This window comes from Nelumbo nucifera, chromosome 5, assembly GCF_055504915.1.
Source record: "Nelumbo nucifera cultivar China Antique chromosome 5, China Antique-T2T, whole genome shotgun sequence".
NCBI lineage: Eukaryota > Viridiplantae > Streptophyta > Magnoliopsida > Proteales > Nelumbonaceae > Nelumbo > Nelumbo nucifera.
The window spans coordinates 43,645,923-43,669,119 of record NC_142653.1 but is presented as its reverse complement, the minus strand read 5'-3'; the positions used below and the strand labels follow the sequence as shown (position 1 = coordinate 43,669,119).

General features: G+C 35.9%; 1 protein-coding gene across 2 annotated transcripts; it reads right to left on the bottom strand.

The window, feature by feature from the left end:
- Window positions 1-7,058: 7,058 nt before the first annotated feature.
- Window positions 7,059-16,044, bottom strand: LOC104608470 (F-box/LRR-repeat protein At4g14103-like). Of its 2 annotated transcripts, XM_010274476.3 has the most exons (6): window positions 15,888-16,044; window positions 9,791-10,081; window positions 8,488-9,503; window positions 7,935-8,102; window positions 7,776-7,820; window positions 7,059-7,609 (listed from the first exon to the last, which is right to left on the bottom strand). In XM_010274476.3, exons 3-6 carry the CDS (start codon window positions 9,490-9,492, stop codon window positions 7,331-7,333), a joined length of 1,497 nt encoding a protein of 498 aa, XP_010272778.1. In that variant the 5' UTR covers window positions 9,493-9,503; window positions 9,791-10,081; window positions 15,888-16,044; the 3' UTR covers window positions 7,059-7,330. The 2 variants fall into 2 exon arrangements, with proteins under 2 accessions (XP_010272778.1, XP_088743068.1); XM_088886942.1 differs by having other exon boundaries at window positions 7,377-7,677; window positions 8,488-10,081.
- Window positions 16,045-23,197: the final 7,153 nt, after the last annotated feature.

The window sequence follows — 23,197 nt, the reverse complement described above, 5'->3', positions numbered from 1 at the left end:
AAAGACAAAGTAAATACATACAAAATTATACAAATACAAATATGTACAATATAAATACATACAAAATTATAGAAAATACAAGGTTTTGCACTCTACATATTTGTATTTATACTCCTTCCAAACTGAGCCTAATGTTTGGAAGGAATACAAATACAAATACAAATATGTACTGTGAAAATACATACAAAATATAAGGTTTTGCACTCTACAAATTTGTATTTGTACTCATTCCAAATTGATCCTAGGCTTAATTTGGGAAGAGTGCAAATACGAATATATACAATGCAAATTAAACATAAAATAATATTTTTGAAAACCATTTTTGAGTCTCAATTCTCTTGAAATCTTAAAAATGAAAAGGATTGTGCTGAAGAAAACTCCTTAGTTAGGGATGGCAATTTCCACCCTACGAGTGCATGGATGGATTTTAGGAATTCACAACTAGTATGGGCACGGTAGGATGTGGGTTTTGGCTAAACTCAACCCTTCCCAACTTACACATTTTATTAAAATACTCCTATGATTCTATTTGGTCTCCCAAAACGTGTTGTCATTTTCTTCCTAAATTCTTAGCTTCAATTATTGGAAATTTTTATGGTTTATTCATGTTGTTTTGGTTGTTTATTTCTTCCATGTAACATGAATTATTTCAATTATTGGAAATCATGTTTGTTCATGTTATTGTGATTGTTTATTACTTGTATATAATAGGAAATAACCTTGAAAAATAGGAAATAACAAGGAATTAGATGCAGGTTTTGGACCTACTCCAACCCAACCCATGCCCACCCTCAAATGTAGGGAGGTAGGATCAAGGAAGGGTTTTACATTTTCATGTGCAGGGCTAAGGGTGTGTACACACCCCATTTTTGTGCCCTTTAATCTATCTACAACATTTTAATCTTCAAGATATGCTCCCACCGACATCTCAGTTGACCTGGGGTATTTTTGGGACTTTCGCTTTAAACAACCAAATTAACTCAATCAAACCAGATAATCAACCTGAAACTTTGAATCCAACGATATCAAGATTGCCCAAACCCAACACCATTCACCCTCTATTTTATAACTCAGAGCCATAACTGATCTTGACCCTTTGTTTGGAATATTTCCGATTCCATGCTAAACGTTATAAATCCGACCTAATAGATATGTAGAGCCTAAATTTCCAAATCCAACTAGCTAAATGGGGTCTAAGGATTAAAAGCTGCCTAGTTAAATGGCCAGCCAACTAGTTAAATGGGGTATAAGGATTAAGGGGGTGTTCTTTTTTTGGATTTTGAGAGGGGGAGAAGTTGGTAAATGAGATTTTGGTTCCCATTGACCAAAAATCCCATGTTCTTTTTTCAGATTTATGTGGGGGCCAGGGAAAGTTTATTTTACTGAGTATCACTTGCCCAGGTAAGTGATAACCATCTCCTAACTTTCCCACCTAGGAGAAAATTGCCAACACTTGAATGGGACAAAAATGCCCTTTTAATAATAAATTTTTATGGCTAAAATGGCCATTACCTTATTTACATGAGAAATTAAAGAACATTGCTAATGCATTTGCCTGGGTAAGTGTTTCCCAGGAAAGACTTACCCAAGTAACTGCATTTACCCGGATAAATAATTTACCGAAAAGCAAACAAAGCCTAAGAGGTACCTAGTTAAAAAACCAATAATTAAACATGCTAAAGAAGGACATATTAGAGATCCTACCTTCCTAAAACTAAACTTACAACTATGCTATGCACGTGCAAAGTGTATTGATTGAATGTCTAAATGACCAGTAAATGACGAGGTCCAAAGCGAGAATCTAGAAATGACTAAGAAGTTTTTGAATAAGACATTATGCATTATGCAAGGAACACTTTGTTTCTAATGCAGGACTGATGAAGCAAGTGCCTATAGAATTGGATTAAGTGAACCATGGGGAAGATACTAACTAATACTAACTAACGCTAACCTGAACTAGGTGTCTTTCTTAACTAGAGAAATTAAAGAAAAACAAGACAAAGGTAGCTTTGGCTAATAAGGGCTGACCTAATTAAATGAATGTGATGGGACTTGCTATAACGCCAAAATGGCTAAGTGAGTGGAGTCATGCACATGATGTAAGTAAATTGATTGTTAATTGTAGGCTCAGGTTGTTTGAACACACACCTTTAAATGACACTAAAAATGGATGCTAGAAACTAATTAAAATGGGTAAGAAAACAAGAAAAGAAAGAAATCAGTTATAGATTACTTGAAAATTTTTAACTAGCAATAAACTTTCCATCGACTAATTAAGATGTTCAAGAAATAAACAAAAAGGAAAAGGAAACGAATAAATTCGCCTTAAAACAAATTAAATGGTTGACATATGCTTAAAAAAGGAACGTAATCTATCTCTAAATACATTAATGATCAAAATGTGCAAGAAAAAATAAAAAATAGAATGATGCAACTACTATTTATTCAAAATAATATAAGAGTTCTATTCAACTACTTAGAATGAAATGGATATTATTAAATATCTTGTGAGTCAAATTACCAATAAGGGACCATAAAGGCAAAATTAAGTAAATAAGAAAGAAGAAAAAAAAATGTCATACCTCACAGGATGAATGGAAGTATTCTCAACCAATCCTTACTTTAGTGTTAACTTTGGTCCTTAAAAATTCTTCATGTAGTTGATGCTATGGTGGGATCAATCTCTTGCAGGTATTCACATGGTTGGAAATTTGGCCCAATTGATATAGAAAGGATGCTAGGTCTTCAACAATTCTGCAATAACTTTAGACTTCAAGAATGTTTCAGATTTCTTCTTCAATGGAGCTTGACCTAGGAGGTTCTTGAACTTCAAACACGTATGGGGGAGTCTAGAGATTTTGGAAAGTGAGTGAGCAAGTCTTGGGATGTAAAGTTGGGTATTCTCTAGGCTAATGGGGCTAGAGTTCTCTCCTTAAGCAAGATTGTGTGTCCTTGAGTGTGAGACAGGGGGGTGTCAGCACCCAATTTTTGCTCGGTCCCTTCACCCTACCTCTTTGTACCCTTCTCTTATACTCCAAAAACTTGGAAATACAACCAGATCAATTTGAGACTTTCCAAAACCTAAAATACACTCCTCTAACACAATCCACAAGACCAATAAGAACCTTGAGATCAATATCAACGTCTGATTAGAATCATCCTCCGACCCGAAAACTACAACTTAATTATACATCAGTTTTTATAACTAACTACAAAGATCCACTATTCATCACATCAACTTCATTTCTAATGGCCCCAATCTATGTGATATTCAAATTCCAATTCTTCAAAATCAAATCCAATACACCCATCATCCTAAGATCACTAGGAAACAAATCAACTAGCAAATTCCACCACAAATCTATGATGATCAATCGTAAAAACACCAACATCCCATTTTGGTGGCCCTAAACGATTGTCAAGATTGACCATATCTTTCTTAGATCAGAATCATTCACTTGACTACTCACCCTAATCCATGCCTACCTACCAAGTTGTAGCTCAAAATTCCCTCATTTGACCACCTCATCAAGCCTAAATCTTATTTTAGGAAATCTCATTAACTAGAGCTTACCGTCCGTTATCCCAACTTCATATGATCAATTAGACATTACCACTGTGTTCGAGGACCCAAAAAACCCCAGCACATCAAATTTCATGACCAAATACCTCCATTCTACCGTTGAAAAAGTAAAATTCCATTTTAGGCCCTCTTATTGATTGGAAAACCATAAAAAGACCATGATTTGAACTAAATCAGTCAATCTCCACTTCTAATCAAAGATCTATCACTTCCATTAGATTTATGATGATTAAAAGTGCCAATCCACCAAATTTCATCCAAAAATTCCCCCATTTGGCCCTTCATCAAACAAATATTCTATTTCAACAAATTTCGTTGATCCAAACTTCTCAGCCATAGATTTCAATGATCATCACCCCATTTGACCAATCAAACATAACCATTGCATTCAAAGACCCAAAAAACCCTAGCATGCAAAATTTCATGATCAAATTCATTCGTTTAACCGCCAACTTAAAAATATACCATTTTGATGTACCATATTAAATCGCCATATCATCTGTCCCAACTTGAAGCCTCAAAAGGGTGATGGCTGATGTTAGACCCATTCTTGACTCATTAGAACTATTAAACCAATGAAACAGAACCTAATAGACTCAAAATGCCACAAAACCCCAAGATATCACTACTTAAAACCAAGAAAAGACAAAATAACATTTAAAAGTTCATCAAATTTTACATTTTCTACCACTAATAGCCCCAAATACGAAACTGCCATGTAAAAGCTTGATTAGGCATGAAAACCACTAACAACCCCAAACAAAGAAACAGACATGCCCCAAACTCTCATTGGACGTACAAAAACCATGAAAACCACCCCCAAATCAAAGAAAATGTTTCATCAAATAAGAAAACTTGACTGAACATATATTTCTTTGAAAAATCTTTGCCTATTTGTGAGAAAAAGTTGTTGAATCTCAAGCATTGTAACTGAACGAATTCAGACCTGACTCCCTCCCTTTCTCTGTAAATATTGATCTAATTCAAGCTCAAAAGGAGGAAGAGGGAAAAACTAGAGAAGAGAAAACGAGAAAGAGAGAAAACTTGAGGGAGGCCCAGAGAGAGACAATATTAAATTTGCAAGAGGATGTGAGAAACACAAACACTCATAAAGCCATAATGGATTGGGTTTCCCAAGTAATTCCTTACGATTGGTGCTCGCTCTGTTTTCTCTGCATATTTCTCCGAGTTCGGCTTCAGTCCAGGCACCCTTGGTCAAGGCACCGTTCGCGCATTCGGAGGACGCGCCACGCGTCTCCGAATACAATCATCCGCCCTCCTCTCCTCTCCTTTCCTCTCGCAGATGAGGCATCTCTCCTCCCTCTCTCTCTCCCCATCCGCCCGGCGGCGATTATAAAACTATCACCGCCGGCGACTATAAAATTATCATCGCCGGCGATGAACAATCATCACAGGCAGCGGGATCAACCTCAAGTATTGTTTTCTATGCATTTCTTCTTCTTTGTTGCATCTCTTCTTCTTTTTATGGGCTGGAGTCTTTGTCCATCAAGAACACCGGTGATCTCATCGACTCTGGTTTGGTTTGCTGGCCATCTCCCGTGGCTGCCCAAAACTGGCCAAATTCGAGGTTCAAGACTGTTCTAGCATCACACAGACGGGAATGAGAAACTTGGCTGGCATGCTCCAGAAAACGCTGGTTGATGTGAACATCTCCTGCTGCAAAAACCCCGATGCTGCATCCTCACTGCGAGCTCTGGTGCCAATCCGGGAGAGGATCCAGCGGTTGCACATAGATTGTATGTGGGACAGCCTACAGTAGTCCGAGATTCCTAGCGATAAGTCCGCCTCTCTACATGCTTTCGACCTCAATGAATCTGCGGAGGAAGCCAACACATCCAATTGCTCTGCTGCTGGGTTCATGAATGATAGTCTCAAGAAGAAGACTGCTACTCCCCCAGAGGGCAGAGGAGGAACTGCTCTATTTCACTCCACCCCTTCATCTCATCATCCGAGGCTCTGAAGCAGAGCTACACATTCTTGACAATCACACCACAAGCAATAGCAAATACCCTCCTCGCTCGCCGAAATAGTTTACACTTCAACTGCTATTACCGGTGCTCTTGATGGGGGAATCCCTTGAGACTTTGAAGTCTCAATCTTTGAATTTTCCTCGGCCACGACTAGCCGAGTGAGAAGCAGTCCTGCCACAAGAGCTGCTGCCATCAGCATTGTGAACACTGCATTCCAGCACGATACTCTTCAATCTGCCTCATGAGCTCGTCGACCGCCTTCTAAGTTGTAACGCCGCAACGTTATAGGCAGTGGCTGCGAAATTCACTTCGCACGTTTTCATCACGCACACGATTCAAGGACGCGTGGCGCGTATTCATGCTGCACGAACGTTGCGCGCATCAACTCTGCCTGAAGAGAAGCCGAACTCTATTTCTCCACCCAAGATTGGAACAGTTGGAGGAAGGAAACAAAGTCTCTTGAACGTTATCGATCGCCCGTTAAGTTGCTCGTACATACGAATCTTTCAACTCATATGATGCTGACATCGCACAATCCAAGAGGTTGTGAGACTCGGTGTCGGGTGTTATCCTTGATTCCACAGTCCGCCATACAGCCATCATGTTGGGCTAATCCTAATAGGGAAAGTAAATGAGTCAAGATATTTTTTTTTATCACATTAAAATTAGTTAATAGAGGCTAGTTGGTCAATTTTTTTTTTTTTTTTTTATCCGCCTAAAAGGCAAGGATCAAAGCTCAGAGTACAATCATTTTTTTGATAACAAGACGAAAGAAAATCAGGTACCCTAGTCCATAGTGAATGTTTAAGGGATAAGGAGAGCGCGCTTGGCCAATAAATGGTGGACCATCTGATTACCTGAACGGCTGAACGTTATAGTGAAAATAACTGAACAGTGAGGGATTCTTCTCATTAGTGCCCTGCAGTTAGCGATATGATTGATAATTTGCCAAGGAGTTACCATTGGTGGTCTCCGCCAGGGATTGAATTACTGTTAGAGCATCTCCCTCAATGATGACGCGGTGAAGCTTGAGGTCCAAATTAAAAAATAAAAATGACACATGTGGACCATTTCTATCATGGTCACTCACTAACATGGAAGGTATTGTACATGTTATAAATAAAACTGCCTAACAGTAACAGGGAGCCCTCTGGAAATAAGCCTCTGGCCGGCCCAAGAATGATCACCATTGAGTTACTAGGATCATTGTACCATAGTTCTTGGCCTCTGGCTGATTAAATTGGTATCTCATTATGGGTGCATCGTAATGATTTTTTTTCTAAGATTTCTATCCATTGATATACATCGGCTATATAGAGTATTAGGATCATAGTACTTATTTTCCTCCTTGAAATGTGGTACAAAAACATGCTTCACGGTATTAACGCTAAAAGAGACTGTAGGCTGCACATGTTGCACATGGAAACTATAAGCAGTAAGCCTGTATTTGCAAGATTTATAGTAAGTTTACAAAAGAATCGAGATCCAAATAAAGCTTGTTGTGTAACATTTACAGCTTACAAATTCTTGTGGCATCAGTACTGCAAAACATGTTTCTATACTGTAGAATCTCTATTTTTTCATACAGCTAAAGGAAAGATGTAGTAAAAAAAAAAAGTTGAACCACACACACACACACATACATACAGAACTTAAATATAGATAAAAAGAAGTTGAAGTATCACAAAAGTCAAGATGTAATGTCTTCCCATTACAAGCTTAAAACATGAAAATTGATCAACTTCAACTCCAAATTTCAGAAGAACAATATTCCAAGACTTGGGGAGGCTTGAGGAAATGCTTGTAGTTTCTCACTAAATTTTTCCTTGATGCCACTTGAAGAAAATCTCGTAGAGGTAACAATAATCATTTCCTCTAGTGTCATTGCATTCTTCATCAAAAATTTTAGAAACCTGAGTTCATTCTCAATTCCTTGAAGATTTCGCATCTCTACAGATTTGAGGTGACACAGCATGCATTGAAATGGTAACTCTGCCTCCCAATTGTCTTCAATGATTTCTGAGTCAAGCTTCGTCTAAACAAGGACCAGAATGTCACCAGACAAATAACAAGTGAAAATTGATGGTTGTACAGGCAACTACACTGAAAATTAGTGAAGTAAACAACTGACTTACTAAAGAAGGAAAAAGTAAAAAAGAAAAAAATGTAATGACTGGAATCTGAATGGGCTCAATGTTTACCTCATCAAAAAATAGTTGTTGCTTTTCGTACCCAGTGTAACTTTTCTAGACAATAATAAAAAACTGAAGGTCATAAAAAGGATATCTAATTGATAGAACTTAAGCTATTTCATGAACTGTTTAAATAAATTGAAATTAATTCTTAGGTCCAGTGGATACCACAGATGTTTCCAATACGAGAGTTTCTATATTAGGGGAGCACTTGAGCAAGTATGCTATAGCACGTATACAATCTCTAGACAGCCATGTTTTCAGCCTCAGATACCTCAGATTACAGAATGGAGTGGGTAGACACTCTAATACGTATGATGGGGCTTCAGAGATCATCTTGTCACATTAAGAGAAAAAAGTATAAGTCATTCAAATAATGTTGTAATTGCATGACAATCATTTCAGAGAAAACATTTTATGATATTTTCTATGAACATATAATAGATTTCGGCTGAAAACTGATTACCTTTGTCCAAATCTGAATTTGAATCCAATCTGGCTAATGATGATCCAAATTTGATCCAGGAATATTTACACATTTATATTTATGCTTATATTTGCATAAAATTAATATGTATATATGATCCAACCTAATTCCAATGGATAAGATTTGAAATAAATTTAAATATTTATGAACCAGTCTTTGTGTCCAAATAATCCAGTCCTTCTGCATTTTGCATTCTTAAAATAGGTTTTAACATATAGAAGATAAGAAACATACCTCAAGCAAGTAAGCAGATAATGTCAGTGATTTTGCATTACTCAGTCCTCTAAGGCATTTTATCATACGCTGAGCATATATTTGCTTCCGCTCACTAGGAGGCTGTCCAATTTCTTCAAAAGCACGGCTTTCTTCTACTTTCATATCAAGCTCTGCACTGATAAGGCCAGATAGGTTTCCTAGAAAATACTCTTTCGACATATAATCAACACACTTTAAATATGTGAGATTTGGTGCCCATATGTTGATCTTACAGTCATCCAAACCAGAATGATCCATGAAACACGCTTCTATAACCAACTTCTTAAGTTGACGAGAACAAATAATGACATTCTTAGCATACTTAAGTTGGCACATGGTTAGGATCAAAGTTTCCAGGACTGGACAGCAAGATAAAATTTTGGTAATCAATTTCTCATCCAGATTGACTAATTCAAGATGCAAAGTTTTGAGCTTTGGTAAATTAATTGAATCAGGAAGTCTCAGCTCAACTGGCACATAATCCATATCCAACTTCAAGACCCTCAATGATTTACATGTGAATAGGCAGTCAGGCAACTCAAGGAAATCTTTGGGTCTAATTTTGAGATAGAACTCTTGAACATTACGCCTTACTGCAACAAGGACCCATGAATTAACACGATTTACATCGCAGTACCATCCACAGGATATATGGAATTTTTGTATATCAGAGCTGTTGCGGAGAAGTAGCACACGGTCCACAAAATCCATAAAGCCATTTTCTGCCTCATCTCTTCCCCCAGTTCTTGAAAGAAAATAAAGATGGTCAAATTCTAGATTGGGCAAAGAAGTCCATAGATATCTCCATCTTCGTGACAAGAAACTGGTTCTTACAACATATCTCATATCCAAGAAAGAAAGAATGTGATGGAGAATTTTTTCTGGTAAACTACTGAGCCTGTCACCATTCTCTATCATGTCCCTTACATCCCAAGTCTTTGACTTCTTAGCAGCACTATAACATGGTAGCTTGCTTGCTCTCATATTCCTGTCACCTAGGAAAGGAAAGGGTAAATCTAATTCATGCTAGAAAGAATGTATCCTGACTCATGTACTTTGAAAAATATTGCCAAAACTCAAACGGCCCGTAACCTCTCTCATTACTAACTTGAGTGGTCCACAATATGTAAATAAACAAGATTTTATATTTCATAGGCTGCATTTTGATGTACAAAAGTGAAGTACAGCACATTGCATCAGAATATAGAAGTACAACAAATAAAGTGAAATGATATGGACTATTCAGGTGTGCTAACAGAAAGTGTTCTTAACAAAACCCAACCTGGCAAACAACCAAATCAGAGCTAAGGACAACTCCTCCAGAAAATCTTTCTCCAACTTGCATATCGTACCACATTGTTGCTATAAGACAAATGGGTAGGTAAAATCTTCAAATTCCTGAAGAAATCAAATAGCCAGATGGCCTAACAATTATGCTTAGGCACCACTAGCACCATAGATGAGCTATCATTATCCTGAGTTCAACTTCCCAAAATTTTGTTATGTAAGAAGTTCTGATGAACTTCTGAAGCTTAAGGTGGAAAATCCCCTGAAAGCTTAGTTCTCCAGTTCCCTGCATATACAAATTTTAGCTGCATTATATTGGACACTTTTCATTCCTGTATCAAAACTTGAGACAAAGAATCAAGCAAATTTTACACAACTATTGCATATAAGAACTATTTAGGAAAAGGTAAAGATGTCAAGAATAAAGGATAGCTTTACGTTTTTCTTATTTTAAGAAAAAACCAGAAGCATATTTTTGAAAGAATCCTTTTAGCATTCTATATTGTTTAGGCAAATTGAAATGGAGAAAATAATAGGTTCCAATCCATGTTTTAACCAATGGGTTAACTAGAGATCAGTTTGGAATCTGGTAGAGTCAGCCTTTGACTTAGGCTCAGGAAAGTCATTATCTGACTTGATAATTGAACTGGGTTTTTTATAGATCAGAAATCCACTCAAGTCATTTTTTAATTTAGTAAAACAGCTTTATTACTCTATTTTTAAATATTTCCCTAATTCCTATATTTTCCTGTCTTTTTTATTTTTCTTAATTATATATTGATGCAAATTAACTTGGATGGGTTACCACTCTACTAAATTCAGCAGCTTTCTGAGTCAGCTGATCCTTTGGGTTTTAAAACATTGGTTCTGAAATCCTAGGCATGTCCTATGCCACTACAACTTATAGACACTCAAGTCTACGCATACATAACAATAACATACTGTTCCCATAAACTAGGGTCTGGCTCAGACCAACAGATTGTAAAACCCAGATAGCTTAAAAGCTTGTAATAGAATGAACCCAGAACACTTCTACATCATCTTCTTCATAATTAGATTGGTTCTCTTACCATCATGATAGGCAAGAAAAATGGGATAACTAATGGGTTATGAAACCAATATTTAGGTCAATGTTGAATTACAGAAACATCATTAAGTTCAGCCTTACTTGGGCTCTTTCCAACAGAACCTCATTTTTAGATTTAGTGTGTACAGTAATAATTCACCAAGTAGGTATAATAATAAGCTCCATAACAAAAGATCATGAATAATCTAATGATAATAAAAAACAGACATTGCAGAAGCAAGGCTGCCAAATATAAATCACCTAGAGACTGCCTTTTGGAACCTAACCCAACCAGAAAGAAGAAAGAAAAAGAAAGCGAAAACTTCCAACTTTAACTTTACATTGAATTTGGTTCTATTTTGAATGCTGAAATAAATAATGAGCAATAAAAGATATTTTTTCAAAGGAACAACGCGAACATAATAAATAATGAATTCCAGTATTTTATATAGTCCTTGCATTTTATGTTATGTGTTTCCTACAGAAACAGCAATTAAACAATGAATCTCCGTATACAAGCAAACCTAGCACCTAAAATAATGATTTTCAATATTTCACATTGAACACTAAATAAATGGAATTTTTATATGTGCAACTTTAATTAATATTAATTTCCAATTGCAAGATAAGGAAAATATAGTGCTAAATAAGGCCATTGGCCTATGTTGGTCAAATCTATCCAGAGTCTTGGGAGGGGTGAACTGGATACAGACATAAACTTTTGGCACTTTTGTCTCACAAAGTGGCCATTCTCAGACTCAAAAAGCCTTCTTTCTTACATTTAGCCAGTCCATAACTACACCAATTCCAATACTGTGCTCAAAACAAGATTATCAAAGTTGGAAGCATCTAAGCCAAAAGACAAAGTATCCATAGAAAGCTAGGTGTACAGCTTCTTTTCTATATGCCTAGGTGTAATACAATTAGCAATCTGGAAGGAATCTAGTTGCCTAAGGTAGCCTACATGGAACTTTGACAACTGTGATCGTGAAAAGAAAACAACCATTTGTCTTGGTATCTAAAACAAATCAGTTGAAGAACAGTCTGAGAACTTTAATGTAGAAAGAATCATCAATTTTAAGGGAATCAGAGCCATGCTTACTTTTATAAATTTCAGATATCTAAACTGTATTAAAAAGGGGAAAAACCTTCCAGAGATAAGCATTTACATTTCTGCCATACTCATTTTTTGGACATACTGTTTTTTAACTGCCCAAAACTCTCCATACAACATAGTTGGCTTTAAAACTGTTATATAGAACAAAGAGACCAATGCAAATATGTATCCATTACAAGTTTAAGGGTCTAGAAGAGTTGGGGGCAGACCAAAAAGGACATGAGTTGATGTAGTAAGAAATGAATTAGGGGCCCAGAAGTTAACAATGGTTATGGCACTGAACAGAGTAGAATCACAGAATGGGATTTATGTAGCTGACCCCCATTGGTTAGGACAAGACTTAGTTGAGCTAAGTTGAGTTGAGCCATACAAAGTTCAACCAACTATTAGAAAATTGCCACCACATTTAGTCACAAGTCACACTATCAATGGAATAATTAAACAAATTGCTACCAACTACTTTTGATGAGTTAAATTTCTATGGAAGGATGTGGTGCCTTGATCAGCTGTTAGCTATTGCCTTCCCTTTTTGCTATTGTGTCAAACAAAGAGGCAGTAGTCGGAGATTACATGGAGTTTGTGAGTGGTCAGGCTGTGTAGTTTCCAAGGTTCAGAAGAAACTTGAATGACTGGGAGGTGGATATGCTTCAAGAGCTGCTGAGTAGGCTGCGGGAGTATCAAATTATCCCCAATTCGTGAGATGTTAAACTGGTTGTCAACGTGTAAGGTCTGGTTGTCAACGTGGATTCGGTGTGGATTTGGAAGGTATGGATCCCATTCAAGATCATCTTCTTTGTTTGGCTAGTGACTAAGGAAAGGGTCCAGATGGTGAATGTCTTGCTAGTTCGTGGGATGAATCTCGTTGACTTGTGTAGTTTGTGTAGCTCTGCACCAGAGTCTGTCCATCATTTGTTTTGCATAGTCCATTCACTCACAAGATCTGGTCCCATTTCTTTAGGCTCTTTCAAATCAACTGGGTCCTTCCTAGATCGGCTGTTGGGTTGCTATCCTCTTGGACAGTTGTGCCGTTCTCAGCCCAAGGAAAATTTCTCTGGAACTTTCTTCCCTTTGCTCTTTTCTGAGCAGTCTGGAAAGAGAGGAACAGCAGAACTTTTGAGTCCAAGTCAGCGCCGCTTGAGGCAGTTATTGGTAAAATTGAAAGGCTGTTAGTGAATTGGGCAGCCTGTTTAAAACTTTTTGTGGGTGTTGCAGCCAATTCCTTTTTGATCATTGGCTTTCTATATTTTTTTGAGCTTTTTTGTAAAGATTGTGAATGTATATCATCTGTGCGTATTGAAAGAGGCACTTCATTTTGTATTTGGGCTTGTGGGCTTCTCAACCCCACCCTTCTTTTTGATTTATAACACGTATTTTCTTCATCTTTCAGAAAAGCAAAGCTACCAACTATTAGAAGTTTAAATCTATTTGGTTTTATACAACTGAGATTATCAAGTCTAACTTCTTCCTTAGGAAATTAATGGACAATTTAAGGTATAAAGGCAGAAAACAATCACATGGTGTTCTACTCTTCCTTGACTTGAAGAAAGAATGATATAAAGTTTTTATCCAGATATTTTTGTTGGTTTTTGGGAAAGAAAGAGGTTTTAAATTGGCACTTGTTTTGACCAAAAATATAAGGGAGAAGTAACTAATAAAAAATTTATTACTAACAACAAGGTAGGCTTCTCTTTAAATAGGTATACATCAAGATTTGTCAATTTGACAGATGAGTCAACAAATGCCACAGATGATGTTGGTCTACTGTGCTGGAAAACATACATTGTCATTAACTTGTTATTAATAATTCAGCAGCAGTTAACTTCTCCATTAAAGCAAAAATAAAAACCGACCCTAGTACTCTTCAAAGACTGTCTGCTAAGAAGCCTGCCTCACACAGATCTAGTTAACTTCTCCATAATCTTAAATGATTACAGACAAGTAAACTAGGAACTAGGAACATATAAGATAAGGTATTATAGTTTATGCTGTTTGCATCTAACACAGTTTTGATTGATGAGACTAAAGCCAAAGGGATAGAATCAAAAGGAATAACTATATACCATAGAGATTCCCCAAAACAAATGCTTTTAGAATTTTTATTTTATTATCCATAATAAAGAGAGATGGAAAAGGATATTATCTTAAAATTAGAGCCGAGTGTATACAGTACAGATGTGTCTCAAGTTACACAATTGGCATATACCACTAATACTGAAATACAATGGTTATAAGCTTGGCCATTGTTTAAAGAGCAAATGCTGCATCAAACAGACAATCCATCTATAGTATTAATGTAAGGCATATAATGACATTGAAAGAGATAATTATCAAGGCTAAAATGGTCACTATATATAGATGGTTTATCATGTTAAATGAGACAAAAAATGCACAAGCAAGAAGAGTGGTTTGGTGTAAATTGGATGTCCTAAAAGGGTAAAGGTTAAAGGAAAGGGTATAAAAGATTTATGTTTACAATACAGGAAAAGAATTAATAGAATATCTTCAATAAAAGTAAAGTCTTGGATAGAAGAAACATAAAAGTAATGTTCATACTTTCAACTCCACTTTGGTAGTTTGGTGGGATGAGGATGATGATGATGAACATATTATTAAGGTGGAAATCAGAATATAATTATTTTTTGATCAGTGACAGAAAAATTCATTAATTAAATATAAGAGAGTACAAATGAGCTAGGAATTTCCGAAGCCACTCTTTTTGGATTTACAAATTCATCCTGATTACAACTCAGCCCAAAATAGTTGTTCCCTATTAACCCCTTGCTTGGCCAAAGGATCTTCCATTCCATTAAACGGTTCTTCTTATCCAATTAAAAGTAGCTCCTACAAATCAGATTATAATTATTTCTTAGATCCATTTGCCTTGGATGCTTTTTTTCTCTTCTGAGTTTCCTGGAGTTGATTCCATTAAATGCAGATGTTATCCCTTTTTTCTAAATGCATACAAAACATAAAGATATTTAGCTGAGGTGCAAATCAGCACCTGGCTTCTTAAAGAAGTATCAACAGCCTGGTGCTTCAATTTCATGATGACATGAGCAAATCCAGGGACTGATGTTCCTAGTAGTTAGGACTACATTGACAACAGAATTAACCCAGCCAACTATTGTGTTAAGACATATGAGCTGGATGGACTGACAAGAACATGCTCAGCATCTCAGACACTATCAGATCAAACCAGTTCGACCAAACAGCTTAACCTAACTACCTTGCTGGACCCTGTTCTTGTTTGATGCCCAGACAAGTTCTGTTAACAATGCAACTTGTAACTCTACTTCTTTCCAAGTTTTTGTGATAGAAACCAATGTCAACCCACTTCTCGAGACTTTTCCAACATGAGAAAAGAATTGAGCTAATGACAATTACCACAAAAAAGGAACAGCAAAATCAGAATTTGATCAAACACTCATTTCATCTGGCGGGCAGCTAGCGAATAACTAAACTACATTGTTACCATAAAGTTGCCAAGATCACTCACTAAAAATCAAGGGTTCTCAGTCTAACCCCTGCCTTAATAAAGTGTGGTAACTTAAGGTATTTACAGTCATCAGAACCATAACACTGACGCCTTCTGTTTGCTCAGAGAGAGTATATAAACCAAAAAACAGCACAAAAGATCATAAATTTAAAGAAAAGGAAAAAAGAAATAATTCTGCGAACTTTTAACAAACAGAGAGTACCCAAGTTAAAAAAAAATACAGGAAAACAAAGTCAAAGTGAAGAACATAAGCCAGAAAAGCACAGAGACATCCTGCAAACGCCTAGAAGCAATTTTTGCAGGCATCAATCAATCTCGCCTGTGTAGACTGTAGAAGGCATTTGACAAAACAAAACAAAAAACCCGGAAACGGAAAACAAAGAGCAATCAAATACAGAACAGAAATCAGTTACCTTTGCATCCGAATTCCCTTCCAAGCACACAGAGCATCAAATCGAACGTTTCCTTCTCTCCATTTTTTGAATCCTATGCCGAGAAAATAATTTTCTTTTGGAGTCCGGATCGGCAACTCACAGGGAGATGCGCCTCACAGGGAGATGCGGGTGAGTCCAATAAGAAGATGACACGCGACCAGGAAAAGCGTATTTTGGTCAATACATGCGGGGTAAATGAGTGTTTCAATTAGGTGACCAGATAAAATGACGAAACTGCCCCGTAAAGTATAGATCACAGTTTGATTAATCCAAGTAAGTGATTTAGGCCGTTGATTTGGAGCCTAAACGTGTTCTCTGATTTGGATGCACCAATGGTACCAGATGCTGCTTATCAACTCATCAACTAAACAGCGTTGGGATAAACAGAACGCGACACGCGTCCGGATGAGGGTATTTTGGTCAATGAAAATGAATACTTTAAAAGCAATATTTGTACTAGTGGTCTGGTACGTACTCCCTTTTGCTGACCGTTCATCATATCTTTCTGACTCTTCCGTGGGTTTTACACATGGCAAATTTTGTCTCTTTGCGGTGGGTGCTCGGTTTCTGTGTCAATACGTTATCTGCACCGTCCATATGAAAGGCATGGGACCCACCAATGGATCCCATGGCCATGGATGGGAGTAGCATTGCTAGCGAATTTTGTATTTTCTATTTAAAACTAAAAAAGATGAAAAATATGCTACGCATGGGATTTACGAAGGGGAAAGTGAAATAATCAAAACATATGCCTTTAAAAAAAATAATCAAAACTTATAACAAATGAAGTATTTAAAATAATTAAATCTTTATTTGTTAGTGTTTTATTTTATTAATGATTAGATTTTTCAATTTTTTGTAAATATTACTTAAATATTTAAATATCAGTAAATATATAAAATTAGACTATAGTTATAATTAAATTAATCTATAGTTAACATTTTTAGTCATAATTAAATTAATCTAAGCCTGAGCTCAAGGTTTAACACTTTGAATTAGGCTTGGATTGATTTCCATCCTAACCAACGTTTCAAAATTTGATACAATACACCCGTAATGGGGTGTATCGTATTGTATCTTTAAAGGTCCGGTACAACATGAGGTGGAAAATCAACGATATCATCCTTTTTTCACCATATCGGACTGTTTGGACCTTATCGGGGGTGTATCAAAGGTGTATTGGTGGGTGTATTGGGGCATATCAGGGGTGTATCCAAGGTGTATTGGGGGGTGTATCGAGTGTACTGATCGATACACTATGAAAAAGATACGTCCAAAAATTGAAAAAAAAATAATAAAGGGAGAAAGCAAGCTTCTTTCCCTTGAAAAGCCTTCTTTCACCCCTAAATGACTTTAAAACTCTAAACATCATTCATAGAGTGCTAAATATGCAAAAATTTGCAAGAATCAAGTGTGATTGTTAATTTTTTTTTTTAAGAATTTTCAAATTTTGAAAAAATATGGCAAAATAGGTAAGTTTTTTCATTTTTTATAATATCTTGTGATTTTTTTCTTGAATGTTTAAATCTATATTGATCTACATCTCTTATATTCAAAATTACAATTTTTATTTTGTGTTATGAATAGATCTATGGAAATTTCATGAAGATATTTGGGGAAGATATAAATTAACAAAAAAATTGAAAATGTAATTTCTTCTCTCCCTATAAAGACTTAATATGTTTTAGATAGATGGATCTATCTATCATATCCATAGAGCAATTGAAATTTCTTTCTTAATTATTTTTTGATTTTTTATATTTTTAGAATTAAAAAATAAATAATAATTAATTATATTTTATCAGTTGATCACAATGATTGCAATTTCTTCTTTAATAATGATTTTTTTATATTTTTAGAATTAAAAATAAATAATAAATAATTTTATTTTATCATTTGATCATAATGATTGAATATATTATAATTCTATGGATGATCTATCATATCCATAAAGCAATTGAAATTTCTTCTTTAATAACTACTTTTGAATATATTGTATAATGCTTATTTATTTTTTATTTTATAATTTTTTAAAATAAAAATAAATAATAAATATTAACTATATTTTCACTTAGAAATTGTGTCAATGCATGTTTTATGGTTGGATATGAGAGTTGGGTTTTTGCCATCCCATAAAACTTAAGAATTATAATTTATAAATTATAGTTAAGCATAGGTTTTTTAATAAAATTATAATTAATTACAACATATTTCTTCATAAAAGCATTAATATATTGATTTAATGTATGTATACCTCTTTGAGGTCTTATATTTAATGTTGTTGTTGTATTTTTATAATTTGTTGAAGTATTTATGCTGTTTCCATATGTATCTATGCGTATCTTAATTTTTCTCCAATACGTATGCATATTCAAGGCATATCTTGATATACTTGACGTTTCCAATAGTTTGAACCTTGATCCTAACCTAACCCACCCAAGTTGCATAGACTATGATATTCATTATTGGACCGAACCAAACCGAGTGCAACACATGTAGGGATTGCAATTTCATGGGAATTTTCAGGTATCCAACCCATCTTAATACTAATAGGACCGGTTTATCAAAATCCTATAGGGTTTGGGTTTTGACTTTAGGGTGTCTGATACCCGATACACAATTATAAACCCAACTTATACATATATATGGGATGGTATAATATATAGTATAAAATAATTTAAAATATATAATATATTAAGAGAAAGACTCCCTGGTACTATGGGTCTATGACAAAGACCCCTTACACATTTTTTTATGACAAAGAACCCTTAAATTTTGGCCATTAGACAAAGACCCCTATCATCAACGTTTTGTCAGATATATTAAAAAAGATTCCATTTTCGTTTTTGTGGTTATCATATCTTGTAATCCCTAAATTGTCTTTATTATAGTTTTTTGGACAATTTTACCCGTATTATGATTTATTCTTTTTTATATTTAGCTTACAGGAGACCCAGACAGAATGGATGGTTATTTTCTTTCCTTTTCTGGGAGGTGCGATCAATTACCAGGAAGCGTTTAAATTGAACAATTGAAAAAGAAGAAATAGAGCAACGCAAAAGAAAGAGGGGAAAATAGTTAAAGAGCATGTCTGTAAATGGCAATTTTTGCCACCATTTGGACAAACCTAGAACCAACCACGCAGTTTCCCGAAAGTATTTATAGACAAGCTCAGTAGGTTTGTTCTAGTTATACCATTTCTTCTTTGACTTCACAACCGATCCCAGTCCTCCGTTGTTTCTTAATCACGTTTATCACTGTAAGATCAACCTTAAAAAGTTCGCATAAGATGGACTTGGACTCAACACCAAATGAAACTTTTGGCCGACTGATAGCAATCTTATCTCTTTGGCCTTTATCTTCTTCCTTCTCTGCGGTAACCATAGAGGGGTCTGGTTTGGATTGTACGGATTGTTGTAGGATTGGAAGCATCTCTTCTCAGCACCCAAAAAAATACACCCATAACACTAGAGCTCCTCCAAGTTTTCTCTTTTCTCTCTTCTATCTGCTTACTCTGTATTTGATTGAACAAGCAATGATGATTTTCAGATCCACATAAGTCTCACTCTGAGATGGGTTTTGCATAATCTCTACAGCAACTGAGAGAGAGGGTGAATTAGTAGACTGGGAGAGGGAGAAACGGAGAGACGGGAGGAGGAGAAAAAACGGAGGGTAAAAGGGGGGTTGGGGGTTGGGCAGGTTAATAAAATCAAAGAGAGTTATGAGATGTGGCAATTTTCTGTCTCTTAGGTTCAGTTTCGAAGGAATACAAATGCAAATATATACAACTTAAATATATAAAATATAAGGTTTTGTATTCTACATATTTTTATTTATACTCCTTCCAAACTCAAACTCAGTTCCAGGGATAATCGATGTCAGCTCCCTAAACACGATTGTTCAGAAATCAGGAATTAAGAGCACAAATGTGACCCTCGAAATCGGTCTAGGTACGAAAGTCACACCAACAAGTTGTTCGAGGTCGGCAAGAAAGTAGTAGTGTTATCTTCCCTATTTCGATATATATATGTTATGCTATCGTGTTCCAAAGAGAATTTTCCATGAGGTTTGTCACTCAGCCTAGAGATAACCTCTATTGCTGCCCCTCCAGATGTTACTATCTCCTCAAAGTAGGAAAAAACAAGTTCAGCCTCCACCAAACGTAGCTCCAATCCAGTGAACCCGTGGGTTCACGGGGAGCGTGTACCCTCCAATAGGAGGTGTGCATGTCGCTTAATGGGTCTTAACTCAAAGTTAACGGGACTGCAATGTTAACGGTTAAATTGTTGATTGAATCGGCCACTAAAAGACAAAAATCAAGAAAACCCATTTGAAGCTTCGAAACAACTACTCCCTCTCTCATTCAAACTCTCCTCCCACCCCCACTCATCCAAACCCCAACCAGTGCCTACAAGCCTCAAACCACCGGCAACCAACAACTGGCATCTGACGACAAGGGAAGGGATAACCTGGTGACCGGCGTTAATCTCCTTCTCCGCCTCCTCCTCCTCCTCATCTTCTTCTTCTTCTTCTTCCTTATGATTCAATCAAAGCTTTTGCATAGGTTGGGTTTGAATTTTTTAACTTTAAGATGGGCTTGAGCTAGAAAACTCGGGCTCAAACTAAATTTATATATATATATATAATTATCTTTTACATCTAATTTAAAATATTATTAAATTCAACACCTAGTACATAGGGTTTTTTATGCTTTCCCACAATATGTAAGTTGAGGGGGTTGGGTTTAACCTAATACCATACCCTACTCGTAATGTACGGGCTGTAGAATCCTAAAACCGGACTTGCCCCAAAACCCATCCTTCAAATAGAAAACCCACCCTTTCGAGGTGGGTAGGGGTGGATACCCACCGGGTAGGGCAGAAATTGCCATCCCTAAGCCCAAGATGCTTAGTTAAGGTTGAATTGGGCCTAGGTTGGTAAACTCAGGTTTAACCTTGAATTGCACCTAGCAGGGACCTGTGGCGGAAGCTAAACAATAAAAACATATAAGAGTAGATAATTGTTTTATATTTTAACCTTTTAAATAATTAATAATTAGTTATATTTTATATACTACTTTTAATATATTTTTTACATTACAAAAATAGCAATAATTAATTTCAGCTAGGTTGTTCATCAAACTGGTGAAACTGATCAACTCAACATGAGTTTTAACAAAAGATAGAGGTATCACAGGTTGAAATGAACACCACATATTAAAACTTCTTATTAAGAAAGCATTTAACAAAGCAAAAAATGAAAAAAAAACAGAATAAAAAACGAAAAAAAGAATAGAGCATACATGTGGACAATAACCGACTTTTAGCAGATCCAATAGCTTCGAGGCAAATCAATGGTCGCGGAGGTATCTAAGGTTGAAAAGAACATCATAGATTAAAACATCTTATTAAGAAAGCATTTAACAAAGCAAAAAATGAAAAAAATGATAGAGGAAAAAATGAAAAAAGAATATAGCATACCTATGTAGATGAACTGACTCCAAGCAGATCTAATAGCTTCGAGACGAATCAATGGTCATAGAGAACTCCAATGAATGCTTTAGCAGAAAGAAGATGATAACGACTAGAAACCAACTGGCAAAAAAAAAAAAAATGATTGAGAGTAGTGCCCTCCCCTTCTTTGTCACCTAAAAGAGGTTCCATCCCCTTCTTAGAAAAAAAATGAACTTTGTGACTTATTTGTCCAAAAGACTACTCTATCAAGACTCTTATCAGTTTGAGTTGTCAATGTGTGTGTGTGTGAGAGAGAGAGAGAGAGAGAGAGAGAGAGGAGATTGATGAGGTGGGAAGACTCCTACTTTGTCAAGACTCCTACTATGCTGAGATGTCAAAATGAAAGAGTGAGAAGGGAGTGATGAGGTGGTTTTATGAGGGAGCAAGGAAGGCTAAAATGAGAGTGGCTGTTGTGGTAATGGAGAAAACTCAGACCATAACGTGGCATCATTCTACTTTAGTATATATAGATTATTATTATTATTATTAGGGTAAAATACAAAACCTCCCCTATAGTTTCATTTTAACAAAAACCTCCCTTGAATTTTTAAATAAATTAACAAAAACCTCCCTTTTGTCAATCACCAAGATGGGAAACGTTAAATCAAAGAATCAAAAATTTTCAAATGCCTATTTTACCCTAGTTTGCATCTATTTTTACTAAAATATTCCTATTGACCTTTTTACCCTCTTTTCCTATCCTACCTTATCCAGTCTGAAGAGGAGAAATGCAAGAGGAAAATAACAACGCAGTAGAAGGGTTTTGGAGGACACAACACAAGCCTCTTTATCATCCTTTCCATTTCTATTTTTTCTTTGCAGAACGTAGGAGGAACACAACACACACCTCTTTATCCTCCTATCCATTTCCGTTTTTTCTTTGTCGATTTCTTCTTCCTCTTTCAATCTCCTATCTGCAAAACTCCATCGACTCAACAACACAAACCCCCATGTTGATAATCACATTTCTAATGTGCTTTATGGACCATGGAATGCTTATTTGTTGAACACCTTTCCACCTCAGCTGCCATGTGTGTGGAGTTTTCTGTTGATTCTGTATAGGTATGCGTTTCTTTTTTTGTCCTTAACTCAACCAGCTATTGAATTCTCGTGAGACTGTAAGAACTTGATATATTTTTGTTTGTTGTATTGATTCATTTAAACCTGTAGCATGTCATTTCTTGAGAAGAGGCAAGTCCAACTTTTCATCGCATGGCCTTGAACTATCTACTTTTGACTGGGGATTTATAGTAGTGGTGGTTCTAAAAAGTAACTTCTAAAATTCTATCATTTTGGGTGGTGAACAAAACTATCAGTTAAAAAGAATAAAACTTTATGACCATAGCTCCTAATAGAAATCACTACTCTAAGCTTCAGTTTTAACAATATATGCAAGATGTGGATTAAAGAAAAAGAGAGAATTCCTTAGTCGAATAGATATTTCCTTTCTTTGGGTGAAAGAATTGCATAGGCTGGAAGTGAGATTATTAGTGTTGATTAAAAAAAGTGTGATTACAAGCATTCCACTTTGCCGTAGCTTCTATCAATGCTGGCATCCATGTCCTACTGCCGAAATCAGATATAAAGTACATTACTTTGGAATGGTACACGAGGAATTAAGTTCATTGTCATTAAATGGAAGTGTGTTAGTAGGCCAAAGACACTTTGGGGGAAGGGGATTTAGAAACTTCTAAGTTCTACCCCTCTAGAAAGAATAGACCTCTCTAAATAAGATGCGTATAAAAGAGCATCTGATGCCATCAAAGTTATAGAGTG

Coding starts and splice junctions, on each gene's coding strand:
- LOC104608470 (XM_010274476.3), bottom strand. CDS start 9,492: ATGAGAGCAAGCAAGCTACCATGTTATAGTGCTGCTAAGAAGTCAAAG. Junction 7,821..7,934: donor TCGTATTGGAAACATCTGTG/GTATCCACTGGA, acceptor ATTATTGTCTAG/AAAAGTTACACTGGGTACGA. Junction 7,610..7,775: donor AACAACTATTTTTTGATGAG/GTAAACATTGAG, acceptor GTCCTTGTTTAG/ACGAAGCTTGACTCAGAAAT.